Source organism: Microtus oregoni, unplaced genomic scaffold (genome assembly GCF_018167655.1).
Source record: "Microtus oregoni isolate MIOR12 unplaced genomic scaffold, Mior012 000042F_ref0000377, whole genome shotgun sequence".
NCBI classification, from domain to species: Eukaryota; Metazoa; Chordata; class Mammalia; order Rodentia; family Cricetidae; genus Microtus; species Microtus oregoni.
This window is the reverse complement of record NW_024543209.1, coordinates 1,816,389-1,833,380: the sequence shown is the minus strand read 5'-3', so window position 1 is coordinate 1,833,380 and position 16,992 is coordinate 1,816,389. Positions and strand designations below refer to the sequence as shown.

Here is a 16,992-nt window from a genome sequence, read left to right as displayed (position 1 = left end):
ACCAGGAATCACAGGTACTGGGTGACTGACTGCCCTAGCTATTTGACCTGACATTTGCTGTCCTGCATCCACTAATAGTGCCAGCCTGCTTATTCTTATTCTAACCTTCTACTACACAACCAAAGGTTTCATTTGCCCAGAAGCCCTGGACACTTATCAAATGTTAGTATGAAACATGCCATGTCATGAAGCTCCTTTATTATATCCAGGATGACTCAGCAGCCACTGCAAAACATCCAGTTGACAAGCTCTGCTAGTAGATGACAATGAAGTCCACTAAGGTAAGACTAGTTACTTTAAGACAAACAAAAACTGAGATGTATTCTTTTATGTGACCCTGAATACTTTTCTTTGGTCATTTCTGCCAAAATTAAATCTGCTAATCAATAATTAAATAGCTGGGGCTACACACAGAAAACCATGTCTCAAAAAAAAATGCTGAGGCGAAAATCTAGTATTTTAGATGATGTAACTACTGAGCTCTAAAGCCGTTCAGCTTGAGACCTGGACCAGTTCTAAACTCGGGCTGTAGTTGTTAGCTATCTTCTCTCCCAGATTAGATTTTCATCTGAGTACATTTTAAAATAAATTGTGGCCGTAACTTTGTCACTTAGAATATGTATTAGCTCCCTTATAAACTCTATCCAAGTCATCCATTTCTCTTTTTTTCATTTTCCTTTAATAGGCATTCGCTGGTGATTCGTTATTCTTTGGTGAAAAGTATGCCTGTCTTAACTTCTACTGTAAAATATTAGGTGAAGTAAAATGGCCAAGCTTGTGACTTGATTTTAATCTTAAAATCGGCTTGCAAAATACTCCTGCTCCTCAGCATTCTGTACACATCTAGGGAAAATGGTAATAGTGCCAAGATTCCCAACCAATGGCAAGTAACTTTTGAGTACATAATCAGTTTTTACTATTCAAAACTTTTTCTCAGATCTTTACTTTTTAAACTATCGAAAGTGATACAATTTAACATTACCAATCAAAACGCTAAGAATTCAATTTCAGCACTACGGAGACTAAAACAAAGTCTACATTTAACAGTATGCAACAAGTTATTAGGACTTCTTCAACAATACTAAAATGCACACTTCCTACTTTAGTTCACCGTGGTACTTTAAGTGGCTTTGTTTCAGAGTTTTTAACACTCTCTTAACTCACAAGCAATTTTTAAACACTGAAATCTTTCTCAGAACCAAACATCTCATTTACAAGAGGAAGCAACTTTTTAAAAAATTATAAACATCCACAAAGGCACACGACGGCTTAACTATAAAAGACCACTATGTGTGCCCCAAGTGCCTTAAAATTCTAGAAAACGCCCAGTATTAAGAATATTTGGTGTATGAGATCAGAGCTGGAGAACTGGTTAAGCGTTCTCAGAATGGTTGATGCTAGCCTCCCAAAATACAGAGCGGGGAGGATAGGAGAGAGGAAGAATCGCGCAGCAGAGACCAGACGTAAGAATAGAGAGGGACTTTCAAAACGCCTCAGTGCCATAGTAACTATAACTCGGTTAAGAGTGGCAGAGGAGAGACTAAGGCAGCGTGTGCAGATCCGGGAAGGCCAACCCGGGAGATAAGCGGACCGGATAACCAGTAACGTCTCAATGCAGCTAAGACTGAATTAGTCCACGATGCGGGGAACAGCGCCCCCTCCCCAAGTCCCTCTGGGCCGCAGCAACAACTACCCTCGCCACGCACCCTCAACCCGGAGCACCGGAAAGAAAAAGAAAAGAAATAAAGCCTGCTAGCCGATGGGCCTTGTTGCCACATCTCTTTCCCTTGTTCCCGCGCGAGGTCATGAGTAATCCCATCAAAACCCCAAAACCCGCCAAAAAAAAACCCCGAGTATCCGAAGTCTGGAATTTCTTTTCCCGCCCAGCGCCCGCCGGGGAAAGCCCCAGGGCGGGAGGGCTGGGAGAGGCCGCCCGCACCCCACGTGTGCGCCGCCAGGCCCCGTCAGGCTCTGCCCACTTCCCGTCGCCACCCCGGTCCTGCCTCACGCCCTCTGGTCCCCTGATCCGCTCCACGTGGGGAACCGGGGCCTCGCACCGTCCCCCCCCCCCCACACTTCACTGCGGCCGCTCGGAGCCGCCCAGTCCACCGCGGCGTGCGGGTCCCCGTACCTGATGCTGGGGTCGCCCCTGCTGGTAAGGCTTCACCGGCCCCTGGTGGCAACGACGCGTCCGGATCTTGCCGCCGCCGCCGCCGCCCCCTCCGATGCCTCCGGCTCCGGAGGCCATGGTGGAGCCTGGGCGGCCTCCCACTCCCGCTCCCGGGCGGGAGAGGCAGAGGCGGCGGCCTGAGGGCCTCCCCCGCCCGGCCCTAGGCGACACACAGACACAGCGAGAACCGCGAGGGAGCGAGCGGGAACTGAGAGTGCGCGCACGCCGGCGGTGAGGAAGGCGGTGGCGGCGGCTGAGGGCTCCGAGCTGACTGCGGGTCACCGGCCGCGTGCGGACCCCCCGCGTCTGTGTTTGTCACCGTCTCTATGGAGATCTCCCGCCGAGGCCGGCGCGAGTAGCTCCGGGCGCCGCTGAGGCCTAGCTCGACCGCCGGCTGCTGAAGGCTCCTCTTGAGCCGCCCTGGCCGTCGCTGCCGCAGTCCAGGCCGCTGGCGCCGCCCGCCTACCCACCCCTGTGCGCGCTGAGCCCGCCCCGCCGCCGGCCGTCGTCGTCGTCGTCCCTGCAGTCGTCGCCGCCGCCGCCGCCGCCGCTCTTGCGCCTATTACCGCTGTTGAGGCCGCCGCCGCGGTCGCGAGTCAGAACGCCGTCAGTTCTCTGCGCCCGACGCGTTTGCATCATCAGGCTGCGACGACGAGGGGGGGAGATGAGCAAAGGAAGGAAGGGTTGGTCGAGCCCGCGCTCTCGGCCGCGGAGCCCTCTGGGAGATAGAGTTTTTCGCGCAAGAACGCGGGTTCTCGGAAAGGCAGGCTGTCGCGGAAGGACACCCGCGAAGCGCGGCAGAGGCACAAAGCCCGGTCGTTTGGCGGCAGTTGGCTACTTGTTTAGATTCGGCCTAACACTCGACATGAAAATAGTAATCTCCTCTCATTCATCAGTTATAAGCGGAATGGAAGTAAACAGTAAATAGAACGATACTCTATCAAAATAGGAAAAAAAAAAACCTGCGTTTAAATTAACTGTGACCGTGAGCCCCAGGCCTAAATAAGTAGAAAAGGCGATCGGCTTCTGCTTGATGTGCTGTAATCCCAGCTCTTGGGAGGCAGAGGGGAAGGGTTAGCCTCTGCTTCATTGTGAGATTGTGTCTCAACAAAAGCAAAAAATACAATTTCGTTACTGTTTCATTAAACATGTAAGGGCTTTGTTGTCAACACCCAGGCTGCTAGCATTCTGACTTGCTTCACTACTTACATACTTGACCTTGGATGACTCCGCTCTTAAATAGGAGCTCTAAAATCCACCTTATAAAGTTGTGGGGAGCTAGTGCGGTCATCTGGGTAGAGCACTCAGTAGATTGCCTGGTATACGAGAAACGCAGGAAACGATTGCAATTATAACCTATGCAATCAACACTCATTAAGTAAGGGTGACTAATACATTCCTAGGAAATGTATATTTACTCCAGCTAGTGTTAGGAAGGTGAATAAACACTACCTTCAAAGGCTGAATCCACAGTGTTAAGAGGCAGGCTTTAGACAAAAGGGCTGTGTGATCATGTGACCCAGCTATCCGTTCAATGGACTATATAGAGACGCAGAGAATTTAAGGGACACCATTAAGGACATCAAGTAAGGCGCTCAAAACCAGGACTATAACCCAGTTTCCCATAAGAGCTGAAACAAGTAGCTAAATGATAAGGAAGAAGAATCAATTGTGAAGAATCGCAGTCGTAATTGTTCCATTTGAGATCCTTGTTCTACGTTTATAACAACTATAAAATCAAATAGATGATTTAAATCTGTCACTTACTAGCTGTATGGTCTTGGGGAGGCTACTGATCCTCTTTCTAAGCTTCACTTTCCTCATCTGCAAACAGAATGAGAATTTACCTCAGCAGGGACACGTTTCTGCTTATCATAGCTGTTCAGATAGAAGGCACGGACTACCAACCAGAAGTCAACTACCAAGAGTGACCTCCACGTGCCCAAATTGTACAATTCAAATCGCTACTAAAATCAAATTAATAAAACAAAAGTTACAGTACCTTCAAACTTGTCGTAACTTTCAGCCCATAAAAGGCCCATGCTGTAACCAGTTGGTACAGGCTTTGTCTGACCTTAGCCATTGAGACAGGTACCAGAGATGATCGAAAGAATTCACATCTTTCCTGTCCTGACCCACCTACATTCCCCAGGTTTGTGCTCTCCCCAGGGCTCTATATGTAAGACAGAACTGTTGGCCACAGCTTTCTTTGCATCCCATCAGAATCAAAGTTCCCAGCACAGGATGTCACCTGTTTCTTGGAAGGGAGAAACTGTGAAAAAAAGTCACATCAGACAAATCCTTGCACTCGGGAGATGAGAAGATTGTAGGCTGCGCACCAAGACCCTATCTCTCCCACTCTCAAAAAATATCTGGAAGGAATAAATAAATAAAGGAAAGGTTAGGCCAAAGAACTTGACCAAACTCAGACAAAATTTTAAAATAGGAGATTGGTAGAATTTGAGGAGACATGAAAAAGGCCACATCCCTAATAGGCTTGATCTCAGTGATTTAATTAACTTCCCAAGTATTTAATTAGGAAAAATTTAAAAGAACAACACCACAATACACTCAAATTTGTGTGATTGGTTCATTGCAGGCTGAACCAGGAAAACAATGTCTCCAAAGAAATCCACATTATACCTCCACTGGTTTTTAAAGCCAGAACAAACCATAGGTCCGGGGGCCATCTCAATTCATGAAAACTGAGTTACTGCCAGGGTCTCTCTCTGCCAACAGATAGGAAATTAACATTTGTTCTGTTTTCCCATTTAGCATGGTAACTGTTTGCCGATCACAAATCAGCAAATATGCTACTGACCTTTTTCTGAGAGATGAAGACGAGCAATTACAAGTGAAATACAGCTTTGTCTAAGCCCAACTTGGATTGAAGATTAGTCATTTATTTTTCAAAAGGCAAAAAACTCCATCCAATAGAATATTCAGAGATGGCAAATACAGGAAATTATGAAGTTTTTCAAAATTTATTTGCCCTCTAAACAATAAAATAAAATAAAATAAGGTCTGCCCTATCTCAACCCTCCCCCAAAAAAGGTCTGGACTATAATGTCTATTTATGCAAATAATTTTCATCAGATTATTGTTAGCTAGATCAGCATGATGGCCTGCATACAGCTTCATCTGATAATTATTACCAAGAATTTCATTAAATAGAAAGATAAAAAGAATCCCAATCTGGTGGTGCACAACTATAATTCCAGCATATAGGAGGTACAAGCAAAAGAAATAAGAATTTTAGGTCCAGCCTGGGCCACATAGTGAGGCCTTGTCTCAAAAAATAAACAAGCAAAAAGTCTAAAAAGCAGGAAAGAAAAGAAAGAAAAAAATGTGTGACTGGTTTAATCCTTTATGCACGAAGACTCAGAATGGTACAGTGGAACCCAGATTCTAGGAAGTTAATTGTGTATTTTGAGATGTGTGTGTATGTGTGTTTCCTGTGTTGGCTATTAGAAAGGCAATGGTGATGGGAAGGTAGTTAAAGTTATACATCATTATACTCTCATTAACTTACTAAGTTCTCTGCCTTTAGGGAATAAAATAATACTTAAGACTGAGTGAATTAACTAGACTATAGTCAAGTTTTAATTAATTATATCCACATCATGATTGCAAAATATCATGAAATTGTTCCTCTTGCCAACTCCATATATGATGTCTTCTAGGCTACAATAGATCACGAATTGAATAAACGTGCAAAGTGATGCATATTTTTATGGCAATGAATTGAACTAAAAAAAAATACCTTTTATAGTCTAAGAGGCTGGAACTCTTGTTGGACCTCACAGACGGAGTTAATAATGCACCTTGGGATCACTAAAGGCTTAAAACGGCTGCTCTTCTGTGTACTCAAACTGCTTAGTCCTCCTCTAGAATAACAATATTGCAACCAATCTAACTTGTCTTGAATTTCCCACGTAAACATCTTTACAACCTAAGCTAATACATAGCTGTAATCTTAAACCACGCCCCCTTACCCACAACAATGCACATGTATCATTTGCTGAGGGCTGCAAATTCAGGGGTTGAAAGCCATCTTCTAATAATGCATGTCCATTTATGGGTTTTGGCTGCTAAACAGTGATCTTTGTAATACCGTTTTTTATCTGGCTCAGGTGGGGTCTGTTGGAGTCAGTGACTTAATCCTTGTAAAAACTCTGTTAGAGATTTCTGTCAAGCATGCCATTCCTTCCCCATCCAGTGCTTCCTGTGCAGTTAGTTCAATGAGTACAGAGCAGAAGGCCTTCGTTAGGAGGGACGACCCAAGGAACAGGTAGTAGAGAATTCAAATCCGAATTTGCTCTTAGTTAAATGACTCCAAAATGAAGTATTTTTGTTTTTCCTTAATGTGACTCTGATCAATTATTGGTGACTTGGACTTAATGGCTAAGGTGTTTAATCCATGCCTATTTTAAATTTTTAATTAAGATTCAGTTTTAGTAGCTGAAACAATGACTAAATTTACAATACCAATTTTATTCTAATGTTTAAGGCAGGTTTTGAGTCACCATCTGAGAGGAAGACTATTTTTTTATTTATATTTATTGAGCTCTACATTTTTCTCTGCTCCCCTCCCTGCCTCTCCCCTCCCCTCTACAACCCTCCCCCATTTCCCCATGCTCCCATTTTACTCAGGAGATCTTGTCTTTTTCTACTTTCTACTTCCCATGTAGATTAGATCATGTAAGTCTCTCTTAGTGTCCTCATTGTTGTCTAAGTTCTCTGGGACTGTGGTTTGTAGGCTGGCTTTCTTTGCTTTATGTTTAAAAACCACCTGTGAGTGGGTGCATGTGATAATTGTCTTTCTGTGTCTGGGTTACCTCACTCAAAATAATGTTTTCTAGCTCCATCTGAGGAAGACTACTTTAAGTCATTAAATAGTCAATAAATAGTCTTTGCTTTTTTTGTTTGTTTGTTTTTGTTTTTGTTTTCCCCGAGACAGGGTTTCTCTGTAGCTTTAGAGCCTGTCCTGGAACTAGCTCTTATAGACCAGGCTGGCCTTGAACTCACAGAGATCCACCAACCTCTGCCTCCCAAGTGCTGGAATTAAAGGCATGTGCCACCACCGCCTGGCTAATAGTCTTCAATGATTATTTTAAGACTATTTTTTTGAGGCTGGAGTGACAGCTCAGGGCTTAAGAGTAGTTCTTACTCCTGCAGAGGACCCAGGTTTGATTCCCAGAACCCACACAGCTGTTTACAGCTACTAATTTCAGCTCCAGAGGACCCAATGCCCTCTTCTGACCCTTGTGGTTCCTTTGTGACACTTGAGATGCACATACATACATGTAGGCAAAGCACTCATAAAATAAAACAAATGAATTGGAAAAAAAAGAGTAGTTGAAAAAAGAAAACTATCTATTGAGAACCTATGGGGTTTTAGGCTTAGCATTTGGTATGCCTGTTCGTAAAGCTGTAAAACAACCTCTGTCCACAGAGTGCCTTGAAGTTTACCACTTGACAATTCTCTACAAGTTTAGTGTGAGATGCTCTGCCAACCACTAGCACTTAACACTAATCACCTATAAATGCTAACCCATGTGATGGATTCCATCCCAACAGACAAGCAGTCTACTGGTCAGCTCAATTTTACTGTTTATAAAATATTAATCATCAGCTATATTAGAACATCATTAGCAATAGGAGTGTAACTATGTATCATTTCCAATTTTGCTCTGTCAACATTAAGGTGCCAAGCTTCTTTATTTGGATGGGAGGGCACCTAGGCTAATTCCAGCATGTTAGGCAAGCAATCTACCATTAGCCGTCCTTGGAGACCTTGTTTAGAATGTTGACGTGTGTGTGTGTGTGTGTGTGTGTGTGTGTGTGTGTGTATAACAAAGGGAGGGTGTAGAAGGTACGGGCCCACTATAGTGTACATGCGGAGGTCAGAGAACAACTTTCTAAAGTCATCTCTCTCCTTCTACCTCTCTGTGGTTCTGGGATGAAACTCAAGTCATCAGGCTTGCTCATTTAGCTCCCCGGTCTAATCACTGCCTTTTGTGGTTGTTTCGTCTTACCTGTTTATTATTCATTTGTGGGGGCTGAGGGGCTGTGACTGTGACCAGAAGAAGGCATCAGATTGGAGTTAGAGTTACAGGACATTGTGAGTTGCCCAACGTAAGCACTGAGAACTGAATTTGGGTCCTTTGCAAAAGCAGCAAGTGCTCTTAACCACAGAGCCAACCACAACCTTCATTTTACTTTTTGAGACATTCGAATTCCCCACATATGCCGTGGCATGCATGTGCCCATGTACATACACACACTGCCACACACACGTAAACAAATATAATTTAAAAATTAAATATTCTTTCTACAACATGTCTACAGTTCTTGGGCTCTTCAATAGGGGAAACCTAAGAATGTATGAAATGCAAACAAAGAGAAAAAAATTTTACTAAAGGCCTCATATACATCTCTCCTTATTTAGATCAAGTATAAACATGTTTGTAACCAAACTTTCTTTAGACCATCAGCTCCTGAAAAATGACACAGAGACTATTAAGTATGAAATTTGGCCTTAGCTTAGTCATGTTCCCAACTAGCTCTTAAAACTTACATTAACCCATTTATATTAATCTACATTCTGACTCATTACCTCTCCTCCATACTGTATGTCCAATTTCCTTCCTGTCCTGGTGAATCCCCCCCCCACACACACACACCAGATTCTTTTTCCAAGTTCCTGTCTCTGCCTGCCTGGAAGTCCCGCCTATCCTCTCCTGCCTAGCTATTGGCCTTTCGTCTCTTTATTAAGCCAATCAGAAGGTGCCTTAGGCAGACAAAGTAAAACAGAGACATCTTCACACAGTGTGACCAAATTGCCCACGACATTTTTCTCTCTTTAAATAAAAGGGAAATGTTTTAACTCTAACACAGTAAAACTATATACAATAAGAACAATTATCAGGTAAGAGTTAGACTCACAATGTCCATTTGTATTTGACAACGTTGGAGAAAGTCCTTCTTATCTATCCTATCTTGGTGAGTCCAAAGTTTTATACCTAAATCACTTTCTATCATAATGTGCATTACCAACCTAAAAATGTCTTTTTACACATAAAACATTTTCTTAGATAAAGAGCTTAAGCTTTTATGTCTCTCAACCTTATAAATGTTACATTTCCTTTTCTGAATTTGATAACAAGGAAAACTGTGACTATAACTATCTAGTCTGCAACCCCATCAAAGACCTGAGAAGGATGAACTATTACCTGAGTAAACAAGAAGTGCAGAGCAAGCAACTTCAAAAACTATAGAGATGGCAGAAACAGCTGCCTGGAGAATCACACAGCCTACAGTACGTCCAACTACTTACAAGTCTGGCAAGCAAATCCTCCGTGACAGATTCTTTTTTCGAGTTCCCATCAAGAACTCCTGTCTAACTTCTCCTGCCTACCTATTGGTCATTCCACTGTTTATTAAACCAATCAGAAGGCGCCTTAGACAGGTGATGTAAAACAGAGACATCTTCACAGAGTGGAATCAAATATCCTGCAACAAGTTTGCTTATAAGAACACTTGGGAAAACTCTAACGTAAATGAGGTAACAAAAGTTTCCCAAAACAGTAGACTTAGGACTTTTGGCTTCTCATTAGCCTCTACTAACTAAGGAATATCAGGCAAACTGGAGGCCAGTAGTACATATATGTTATTTTTCCTCTTTACTTTTTATTTGTAAGTTTCTCCTTTGCATGGAGTGAGCAGAAATTGAACATTTATCAGTTATATTTTCATTGGCTTCTTTCTACAAAAGAAAATACATAATGGGCTAAGATGAAATTAGGGCCATTCTCTCTTATCATGGGTGGTACATTGTTTGACTACAGCAATCGTCCACAAATAATGGTCAATAGAGAGCATTTTAGGTCAACACTAATAATTCATGTATGTCCTTCGAACTTTACCACGGCTCAACTTCTTTGGGTCTATCCTAAAGTCAGAAGAGGATCACGAGCTACCAAAACTATGGTTCTTCAAAACCAAAGAGCAGACTACAGAAAGAACTTTCCAATAGTCTCCAAGGCAAAGTGGGGTGAAGTCCTATCATTCCGCACTCCGTGTTCAGCAGGCAAGATCAGCATTTCCAGGCAGACTAAAGGCAACAACAACCCCTGAGAAAAATCTATGTAAACACTCTGCCCCAGTTAGGGGGAGAGATTTCTAGACACCAAAGCAAAGGTCCCACCACAAACAAAAGGTAAAAAACATTGACACAGATGAGAGGCTCTGCCACACAAAAATACTTCCTACCAAAGGGAACTAGACCAAGCCCATACCTTAAATGCTTTAACATAAACAACTAGGTCTTGTTTTCACCTGCTTGGCTATGAAATGTTGCCTTCTCAGTGGCTTGCAAGGGTTCTTCAGGAGAAGGAAGCATGCAAGCACCTGTTGGAGGTTAACCCCTTTCAGCCCAAGCGCTGAAGGCAGTCGTTGATTTTAGCTTTGTGCTTGCTAATACCCGAGTGAATTGCGGTTCTCTCGCCGACTCCAGAGTCTAGGCTGAGCAGCACTGTTTCTCCCAGGTAGTGGTGGCCTGTCCCCAAGGAAGCAGGAGGTCACCAAGGCAGGGCCCCATCTTCTCTTCCTGCCTGCTGCGCTTCCTCAGACACCAGTCCTGCTCCTTCTCTTAAGGTTTGGTTTGGGCTTCCCCACCTCATTTTCTCCATCACTAGTTTTAGTAGGTCTTTTGAAGAAGTATTTAAAAATGAAACAGAGAGAAGAAAACTTTCCGTGCTGGCTTCAAACTAAAATAATACCAACAACACAGTGCTCAGAGCCACGCCAAAGAGGTTTGCTCATTTGATTAAGTGTCTGGCACCTTTGGCTAAAGTCATCTTCTATGTGCAAGCAATAAAGAAACACGGATGGAGCGGTGGAAGAGAACAGAGAGGAAGCCCAAGGTGAGAAAACTGAACTCTGACTGAGTCCCCATTAGCCATTTTGAAAACACAACTCCAAACAGTGCCCGGTCCACAGCCACCCTGACTCACCCTGTTGGTTGTTATTCCTCCATAAGTCAGTCCTGGCAGTTCAGGTTGGCAGCTTGGTGACCCAGATTCAAAAGCTGCAGAGCAAGCAAATGGAAGAGGAGTGAACTTTTGCAGAAATGGAGTTTCCAGAAGGCTGGGTGTCACTTACTAGCTTCATAAATAATAAAGGATTGATAAATAATCCATCGCAAAGAAAGGACTCTCCCTATTGTCGTCACTTCGTGTTTCCCAGCATTTTACATCCGTGGTGCCAGACAGAAACTGGATATGCTGAGGAATTAATTTTGTTTACATTTACTTATTTGGTGTGTGTGTGTGTGTGTGTGTGTGTGTACACAAATGGCAAAATACACATGTAGAAGCCAAAGAACAACTTGTCAAACTTGGGTCTTCCTTCTACTATAGTAGGTCCTGGGGATTGAACTCAGATGGTCAGGTTTGGCCACAAGCTCCTTCACCCACTGAGCCATCTCATAAAGTCCTGGCCATTACATGTTTATTGAATAGATGAGTCTATATTTTAAAAACGTGTTGTATTTGCTTATTTCCCTCATAAGTTTTATTTGTTCATTTCTTTTCTTTCTTTCTTTCTTTTTTTTTTTTTTGAGACAAAGTCTCACAGGGCTGGCCTGGAACTCATTGTGTAGCCCAGGCTAGTTTTCAAACATAACAAAACTCCTGCCTCAGCTCACAGCGTGCTGAGATTACTAACGTGAGCCACTATGCTCGGTGTCATAAGCTTTAGATGAAGCACTTTCCTGTGCTTTTTTTTTTATTTATTTAAATTTATTTATTTATTAAGGATTTCTGCCTCGTCCCCACAACCGCTTCCCATTTCCCTCCCCCTCCCCCGATCAAGTCCCCCTCCCTCATCTGCTCGAAGAGCAATCAGGGTTCCCTGACCTGTGGGAAGCCCAAGGACTGCCCACCTCTATCCAGGTCTCATAAGGTGAGCATCCAAACTGCCTAGGCTCCCACAAAGCCAGTACGTGCAGTAGGATCAAAAACCCACTGCAATTGTTCTTGAATTCTCAGTATTCCTCATTGTCCGCTATGTTCAGCTAGTCCGGATTTATCCCATTTCCTGTGCTTTTGGAAAGGTAATTCAAACTAAAAAGTGTTAATATGATCTTTTATTGTTAAGATATTTTAATGTTTTAATCCCTCTTACATACATGCCTATGCACAGGTGCACACACACATACACACACACACACACACTCACACACATGATGCTAGGGTTAACTTGCAGGTGGTGTACACACGAGGCAAATGTTATAGTACTGAGTTACATCCTCCTTGCCACCCTTTCCTCTTAAACACAATAGTCCCAGACTGTGTACTAATTGCTATGTTAGCGGCAAACACCCTTTTCTCTGGTAATCAAATCAACAATGCTTCCCTAGTGATTATACCACAGTGAGAACTCAACACCATAGTCACAATTATATGGACCGCCCTTTGGAAACTTAGTTTAGGGGAAATAACCTATTAGTAGTGCGCTTGCCTAGAACACTCCGGCCCCCAAGTTTAATTCTTCAGTGATGCATACACATAAGTTTAGTGCGAAATAGACTTTCAGAATAGCAGTTCACGGATAGTTACTATGGCCCAGCCCTGTGCTCCACATGCAAAAACACAGTGGTAACTTAGGTGTTCCTATTGATGTACTTTACTTTTTATTTTGATTAAATACTTATACACATAAATTCCTTGTGGAAATACATGTACATTCTCTATATTTATATTTTTAAAAGGACATTTAGTACTTATTTTTCCAGGATATCCCAGGGCTACATAGAGAGGCCCTGTCTCTCAAACGACAACAGTTTATTTTATTTTATATGTGTGAGTATTTTGTCTGTATTTATATTGTGTACCATGTATGTGCCTTATGCCAACAGAGGCTAGAAAAGGCCATCAGATACCTTGTAAATGAAGTCACAGAAAATTGTAAGACACCAGGTGGGTGCTAAGGGAGATGTCCATCTTTTTTTGTTGTTGCTGCTTTGGTTTTTTTTTAAATTTATATTTATATTTTATTTTATGTGTATGAATGTTTTGCTGGCACGTATGTATACCACATGCATGTACCACATGTGTGCCACGTGTGTGCCCACAGAAGTCAGAAAAGGGCATTAGATCTCCTAACACTAGAGTTACAGATGTTTGCAAGCTACCGTGTGGGTACTGGAAATTGAAACAGGATGCCTTGAAAGAGCAACCAGTGCTCTTAACCATTGAGCCTTCTCTTCAGTCCCTCTGCCTTGTGATTTGAGACAAAATATCTCACTGGATTGTGGCTCACAATTTGACTAAACTGACTGACCAGTAAGTCCCAAGAGTCTTGTTTCCACCTCCCCAGTGCCGATTACAAGTACTCGCCAACACGCTAGCTGTTTCCTTTCTTTCTTTCTTCCTCTCTCTCTCTCTCTCTCTCTCTCTCTCTCCCTCTCTCGGCTATTTGCTTACTCCCTTCCATCTTTCCTTCCTTCCTTCTTTTTTTTCTCCTTCTAATAAAGAGTTCACTGGCCTATAGCTGGGAAGGAGGGGGTTACGTGGGAAAACCAAACTAAGAGGATGCTGGGAGAAAGAAGGGCAGAGTCAGAAGAGTCTGGAGTTGCTAGCCAGATGCAGAGGGAACAGGAGATGAATGTGCCATGTTAATAAAGGTATCACACATGGCAGCGTGTAAATAAGGAATATAGGTTAACTTAAAATGTAAGAGCTAGTTAGTAATAAGCCTGATCTATTGGCCAAGCATTTAGAATTAATATAAAAGCCTCAGTATGTTTATTTGAGAGTGGCTGTGGGAAATGAAAACTCCACTTACATGTGTGTTTGTATGCAGCATATATGTGTGTGTATATTTGTATGTGTGGTTGCACAGGTGTGTACAGTTATCTTTCCCTATTGCTCCCTACCTTATTTTTTGAGACAGGGATTTTCACAGAATATGGATTCACTGATTCAGCAAGACTAGCTGGCCAGTGAGCCCCAGGCTCCATCCTGTCTATTTTTTCCCAGAGCTAAGATTATGGGCATATACACCTACTCCTGGCTTCTTACATAGTTGTTGGGGATCCAAACTCAGAGTTGTCTCCTCAACCCCCAACTCCTGTACTTTTTTGTTTTGTTTTGAGACAGACTCTCAGTGACTTGCTCAGGCTGCCCTTAGACTTGCTGCATAGCCCAGGGATAACCTGAACTTAACAATCAGCCTCCTACACCAATGGGAGTATAGTTAGGTGCCACCATGTCTGGCTTCCTGAGTCAAATATATTATCAATAACTAGCACACAAATAATATCTATGTCACATCTGAAAATATTCCCTAGAGACAGAAACATTGTTTCATTCTTAGGGAAAATTATCTGCACATATATATCCAATTTACTCCAGTTTTGGAAACACCTAAGGAGAAATTAGTCTAGCAAATAAAATCTGTCCCTAAAATAAGGGTGTTTTTAGATTACTTGTGTTCACTTGCTTGAATTTGTATTAGGCCTCCTCTTGGTTTGAGCCCACCCATCTCCTGAAACTCTAGCTAGGTCCGGTACACCAGGCTGGTCATGTCTCTCCTCCAGCCCCTGTTAGATTGGGAGATTGGGAATTCTGTGTTTCTTCGAAATCCACAGGAGTTCATCTAGACTGATGTGTGGGGATCAGGGTGGGGGGGGGGATGAGGGGGATACACTAACCAAAAACCATTCACAAGCCACGGCTGGGAAGACTCACCCCTGGGGAATGTTGTTGATATTGACAGAGACCAGTTATGTTTATTAACTTGACCCAGCAGCTCAGGTAGTGCTATTGTGACATCAGAATACTTTGCATTATTAAACAAAGTCAAGGGCCAAAGGGGGGTGGGCGTAGGCTGAGTGGGAGGTAGAGATGGAGAGGTAGGTTAATGTCTTCTTATTTTTGAAGGACTATTTGGCTTAAGCTTTTGGGAATGTATCTTTTCATTTAACACAGATAAACACCAGGGTCTCTTGCAGGTGGGTTGACTGGGAAGAGTCATAACTGAGCTGGCTGTCTACAGAGCTCTCCTCTGTCATGAATAAGGAAGAGCCTTCTTCTAAGCAGGATGGTATTTCTCTGAAAGGTTACTATAGAGATGAAGGTATCAAAGAAATCACAGACTTAACAAGTTGAAAGAACCGAGGAAGTTCTCTTAGGCCAGCCCCGTGCCTACATTGGAACCTCTTTGCTTCCCCTCCAAGCTTGTATGCTGTTTGGGCTTTATTCCCTCTGGAGACAGATCCATCCTAAAGGTCACACCAGACAGTTTGCTTTGGGCTACTACTCCCTGGTGAGCCTGGGGGCCACTCTAGGACTCAGCCACCAGGAATTTCCACTTCAGGGAGATTTTATCAGCAGATCTCACCACATGAGCCCTTGATTAAAAATTGAGCTGTTTTATAGACCTTTCTCTGTCTCTTTGTCTCTCTTCTGTGTCTGTCGTTCTTTGTGCCTGTCTGAATGTCTCTGTCTCTCTCTGTATACAGCCGAGTACAGCCTTGGGTGTTGTTCCTCTGCAGTCACCTGTCTTGTTCTTTGAGACAAGCTCTCTCACTGGCCTGAGAAACGGCCCACACTTTTTTTTTTTTTTTTTTTTAGGTGTGGATTTTGGGAACCAAACTCTGACTCTCATCCGACTACAGAAAACACTTTAGTCCTTGTTCTGGGCCTGGAGAGATGGCTCAGAGGTTAGAGCACAGGTTGTTATTTCCAGAGGACCCAGGTTTGGGTCCCTGCTTCCACATGTAGCTCACAGTTGTCTGTGACTCCAGTCCCAGGAGAGCTGACCCTTCACACAGACATACATGCAGGCAAAACACCCATTCACATAAAAATAAAATCCTTGTCCTTTGTGAGTGAGTTATCCAATTGGAAATCACTGTTTCCTGTTTCTTACTTACTAATTCATTTATTGAATCTATATTTAGTCAATATTTTGTCTTTTCATAGGAAATTAAGACCCAGAGATCTCAGGCTTTGTTCTCAAAGTCAAAATTTGGTGACTTGATCAATGGACTAAATTATCTGACTAAAATTCTAGCATTTTTAATTTTTTAAAAAAATAAAAAAAGCACACGTGCACATAGGATTTGTATGCAAAGGTCAAAAGAGGGCTTTGGATCCCCTGGAACTGCTTGACAGATGGTTTTGAGTTGTCATGAGGATGTTGGGAACCAAACAGGGGTCCCCTGGAAGAGTAGCAAGTACGCTCAACCTTTGAGCCCCCTCTCCAGCCCACAGGCTGTGTTTTTATTATGTTTGCTTTGAGCGGTTTCTAGAACTCTTATTATTTGGACTAGAAAGAGGGCTCAGCGTAATAGTGCCTCTCTGACAGAGGACCTGAGTTCAGATCCTGGCACACACGTTGGGCAGCTCACAGCTACCTTAAGTCCAGCTACCTTTAAGTCTAATATTTCTGGTTTATGAGGACACTGCGGTCAACTTCACAAATGTACACACAGACACAGAGAATTAAAAAAACAAGATGCCTAACTGATCGTGGAGTCTAGTGGCCCTTGCCTTTAATCCCAGCATGAGAAGGGAGCAAAGGCAGGCAGATCTCTGGGAGTTCTAGGCCATCCTGGTCTACATAAAGAGTTCCAGGACAGTCAGAGAGAGATACATACTGAAAGCCAGTCTTTAAAAAAAAAATCCTTTGTTTACCTTTAAAGAATATTTTATTTCCTGTGCACTGGTGTTTTGCCTGCACGTATGTCTGTGTGAAGATGTCAGATCCCCTGGGACTGGAGTTACAGGCGTGAGCTGCCATGTGAGTGCTAG

The 16,992-nt window shown here is 43.1% G+C and overlaps 1 protein-coding gene across 2 annotated transcripts in view; it reads right to left on the bottom strand.

The window, feature by feature from the left end:
- The window catches only part of Nup153 (nucleoporin 153), a 48,920-nt gene extending 46,177 nt beyond the window's left edge, over positions 1-2,743 (bottom strand). For both annotated transcript variants that reach the window (XM_041633009.1, XM_041633008.1), the window contains exon 1: positions 2,132-2,743. In XM_041633009.1, coding sequence (XP_041488943.1) covers positions 2,132-2,248 — 117 coding nt within the window. In that variant the 5' untranslated portion in view covers positions 2,249-2,743. The remainder of the gene's footprint in view (positions 1-2,131) is intronic.
- Positions 2,744-16,992: the final 14,249 nt, after the last annotated feature.